The 4122-nt window shown below is 51.5% G+C and overlaps 1 protein-coding gene across 1 annotated transcript in view; it reads left to right on the top strand.

Moving 5' to 3' along the window:
- Positions 1-4122, top strand: part of SNRNP200 (small nuclear ribonucleoprotein U5 subunit 200) — a gene marked incomplete at its 5' end in the record, with an annotated part of 78572 nt that overhangs the window by 27174 nt on the left and 47276 nt on the right. Inside the window, 2 exon segments of the mRNA XM_017739196.1 lie at positions 612-735; positions 3586-3735. Of these exon segments, the coding sequence (XP_017594685.1) occupies positions 612-735; positions 3586-3735 (274 nt within the window).

Below are 4122 nucleotides of genomic sequence, written 5' to 3' on the forward strand. Positions count from 1 at the left end.
GTCCATCCCCGCCTTTATTGATCTTCGGGGTCGGGTTTTGAGCGTTTGGGTTTTCCATGGAATCCCAGGGGACGGAACGCGCGGTTTTTCCCTCTTTTCCCGCCCTGGCTGGTTGGGAATTGTCCTTTTGGGATCAGGGAATTTCTGGGTCCGCACCTGGAGAAATCCCGGATCCTTTCCCGTACTCAGCACCGCGTTGGCCTTTGGGGGTTTGGGTTTTCCTTGGAATTGGTGACCACAACGCAAAAAGAATTTTCCCTCTTTTCCAGCCCTGATTAATGAATTATTTTGGGATCTCAGATCCCCAAAAAAAAAAAAAAAAACCTTGGACTAAGCCCTGCTGGAAAAAAACCCCAAACCAGGCTGCTGCTGCTTCCCAAAATTCCCTTTTTCCTCCCTGAATACCCCTGGAAATTCCACAAATCCCAGCAAAGCCCGGAACCACCAGAACTCCCGGAAAACCGCAGAGGAATTCCAACTGTTCCCAAAAAAAAAAAAAACGCCCCAGGATGTGACTTTCCAGCTTGGTTTTGTTTTTTTTTTTTTTTCTGGAGATTTCTCCGCTCATTCCTCATTCCATTTTTTTTCCAGCATCTTTTGCCCTCTCCCAGTTTCCGGCCCGTGCCCCTGGAGCAGACCTACGTGGGAATCACGGAGAAAAAAGCCATCAAGCGCTTCCAGATCATGAACGAGATCGTCTACGAGAAAATCATGGAGCACGCCGGCAAGAACCAGGTGGGAGGCGGCGTTCCCGACCTTCCTTTTCCCTTAATCCTGGAAAAAATCTGGGATTTTCCCTCTTTCCCCCACCCCCCCATTTTGAGCTCCGGATGCTCCAGAGAAATTCCAGGCAGGGTTTGGGTTGTTTGTGGATGGAAAATAAGTTTTTCCTCTTTTTTTTCCCTGTTTTTTTTTTCCCTGTTTTTTATTTTCCCCTGATGAATTGGGAATTCTCCTTTTGGGATGAGGGGATTTTTGTGTCTGCACTGGGGTTAATCCCAGAGCTTTTCCCGCAATTTTCCATCTTTTCCAGCCCCGATTCATTGGGAATTCTCCTTTAGGATGAGGGAATTCCTGTGTTTATCCACACCTGGGTTAATCCCAGAGCTTTTCCCGCAGTTTTCCCTCTTTTCCAGCCCCGATTCATTGGGAATTCTCCTTTAGGATGAGGGAATTCCTGGATTAATCCCAGATCTTTTCCCTCAGGTTTCCCTCTTTTCCAGCCCTGATTCGTTGGGAATTCTCCTTTAGGATGAGGGAATTCTGGGATTAATCTCAGATCTTTTCCCGCCCTGCCCACCAGGAGCAGGTTCATTCCTTGTTTTCCATGGAATCTCAGAGGACAAAAAATGACTTTTCCCTCTTCTCCAGCCCCGATTCATTGGGAATTCTCCTTTAGGATGAGGGAATTCCTGGATTAATTCCACCTGGATTAATCCCAGATCTTTTCGCTCAGGTTTCCCTCTTCTCCAGCCCCGATTCATTGGGAATTCTCCTTTAGGATGAGGGAATTCCTGGATTAATTCCACCTGGATTAATCCCAGATCTTTTCGCTCAGGTTTCCCTCTTCTCCAGCCCCGATTCATTGGGAATTCTCCTTTAGGATGAGGGAATTCCTGGATTAATCCCAGATCTTTTCCCTCAGGTTTCCCTCTTTTCCAGTCCCGATTCATTGGGAATTCTCCTTTAGGATGAGGGAATTCCTGGGTTAATCCCAGATCTTTTCCTGCACTTTTCCCTCTTCTCCAGCTCTGATTCATTGGGAATTCTCCTTTAGGATGAGGGAATTACTGGATTAATTCCACCTGGATTAATCCCAGATCTTTTCGCTCAGGTTTTCCTCTTCTCCAGCCCCGATTCATTGGGAATTCTCCTTTAGGATGAGGGAATTCAAATTGGGGAAAATCCTGTGGGGATCTGTGTGCAGGCCTGGGTCTGGGAAAGGTGGAGTTATGTGGGGGAATTCGGGAAAAATCCTGCGGGGATCTGTGTGCAGGCCTGGGTCTGGGAAAGGTGGAGTTATGGGGGAAAAATTGGGGAAAATCCTGTGGGGATCTGTGTGCAGGCCTGGGTCTGGGAAAGGTGGAGTTATGTGGGGGAATTCGGGAAAAATCCTGCGGGGATCTGTGTGCAGGCCTGGGTCTGGGAAAGGTGGAGTTATGGGGGAAAAATTGGGGAAAATCCTGTGGGGATCTGTGTGCAGGCCTGGGTCTGGGAAAGGTGGAGTTATGTGGGGGAATTCGGGAAAAATCCTGCGGGGATCTGTGTGCAGGCCTGGGTCTGGGAAAGGTGGAGTTATGGGGGAAAAATTGGGGAAAATCCTGTGGGGATCTGTGTGCAGGCCTGGGTCTGGGAAAGGTGGAGTTATGTGGGGGAATTCGGGAAAAATCCTGCGGGGATCTGTGTGCAGGCCTGGGTCTGGGAAAGGTGGAGTTATGGGGGAAAAATTGGGGAAAATCCTGTGGGGATCTGTGTGCAGGCCTGGGTCTGGGAAAGGTGGAGTTATGTGGGGGAATTCGGGAAAAATCCTGCGGGGATCTGTGTGCAGGCCTGGGTCTGGGAAAGGTGGAGTTATGGGGGAAAAATTGGGGAAAATCCTGTGGGGATCTGTGTGCAGGCCTGGGTCTGGGAAAGGTGGAGTTATGTGGGGGAATTCGGGAAAAATCCTGCGGGGATCTGTGTGCAGGCCTGGGTCTGGGAAAGGTGGAGTTATGGGGGAAAAATTGGGGAAAATCCTGTGGGGATCTGTGTGCAGGCCTGGGTCTGGGAAAGGTGGAGTTATGTGGGGGAATTCGGGAAAAATCCTGCGGGGATCTGTGTGCAGGCCTGGGTCTGGGAAAGGTGGAGTTATGGGGGAAAAATTGGGGAAAATCCTGTGGGGATCTGTGTGCAGGCCTGGGTCTGGGAAAGGTGGAGTTATGTGGGGGAATTCGGGAAAAATCCTGCGGGGATCTGTGTGCAGGCCTGGGTCTGGGAAAGGTGGAGTTATGTGGGAAAAATTGGGGAAAATCCTGTGGGGATCTGTGTGCAGGCCTGGGTCTGGGAAAGGTGGAGTTATGTGGGGGAATTCGGGAAAAATCCTGCGGGGATCTGTGTGCAGGCCTGGGTCTGGGAAAGGTGGAGTTATGTGGGGGAATTCGGGAAAAATCCTGTGGGGATCTGTGTGCAGGCCTGGGTCTGGGAAAGGTGGAGTTATGTGGGGAAATTGGGGAAAATTGGGAAAGTCCTGTGGGGATCCGTGTGCAGGCCTGGGTCTGGGAAACGTAGAGTTATGTGGGAAAATTGGGGAAATTCCTGTGGGGATCTGTGTGCAGGCCTGGGTCTGGGAAAGGTGGAGTTATGTGGGGAAATTGGGGAAAATTGGGAAAGTCCTGTGGGGATCTGTGTGCAGGCCTGGGTCTGGGAAAGGTGGAGTTATGTGGGGGAAAATTGGAAAAATCCTGTGGGGATCTGTGTGCAGGCCTGGGTCTGGGAAAGGTGGAGTTATGTGGGAAAAATTGGGGAAAATTGGGAAAATCCTGTGGGGATCTGTGTGCAGGCCTGGGTCTGGGAAAGGTGGTGGTTTTCCCCGCTCCCGTCCCGCAGGTGCTGGTGTTCGTGCACTCCCGGAAGGAGACCGGGAAGACGGCGCGGGCCATCCGGGACATGTGCCTGGAGAAGGACACGCTGGGGCTCTTCCTGCGCGAGGGCTCGGCCTCCACCGAGGTGCTGCGGACCGAGGCCGAGCAGTGCAAGGTGAGGGGAAACGGGGAGATCCTGCGGGGATCCGTCTGCAGGCCTGGGTCTGGGAAAGGTGGAGTTATGTGGGAAAAATTGGGGAAAATCCTGTGGGGATCTGTGTGCAGGTCTGGGTCTGGGAAAGGTGGAGTTATGTGGGAAAAATTGGGGAAAATCCTGTGGGGATCTGTGTGCAGGCCTGGGTCTGGGAAAGGTGGAGTTATGTGGGAAAAATTGGGGAAAATTGGGAAAATCCTGCGGGGATCCGCGTGCAGGTCTGGGTCTGGGAAAGGTGGAGTTATGTGGGAAAAATTGGGGAAAATCCTGTGGGGATCTGTGTGCAGGCCTGGGTCTGGGAAAGGTGGAGTTATGTGGGAAAAATTGGGGAAAATTGGGAAAATCCTG

This window comes from Corvus brachyrhynchos, unplaced genomic scaffold (assembly GCF_000691975.1).
Source record: "Corvus brachyrhynchos isolate BGI_N302 unplaced genomic scaffold, ASM69197v1 scaffold617, whole genome shotgun sequence".
NCBI classification, from domain to species: Eukaryota; Metazoa; Chordata; class Aves; order Passeriformes; family Corvidae; genus Corvus; species Corvus brachyrhynchos.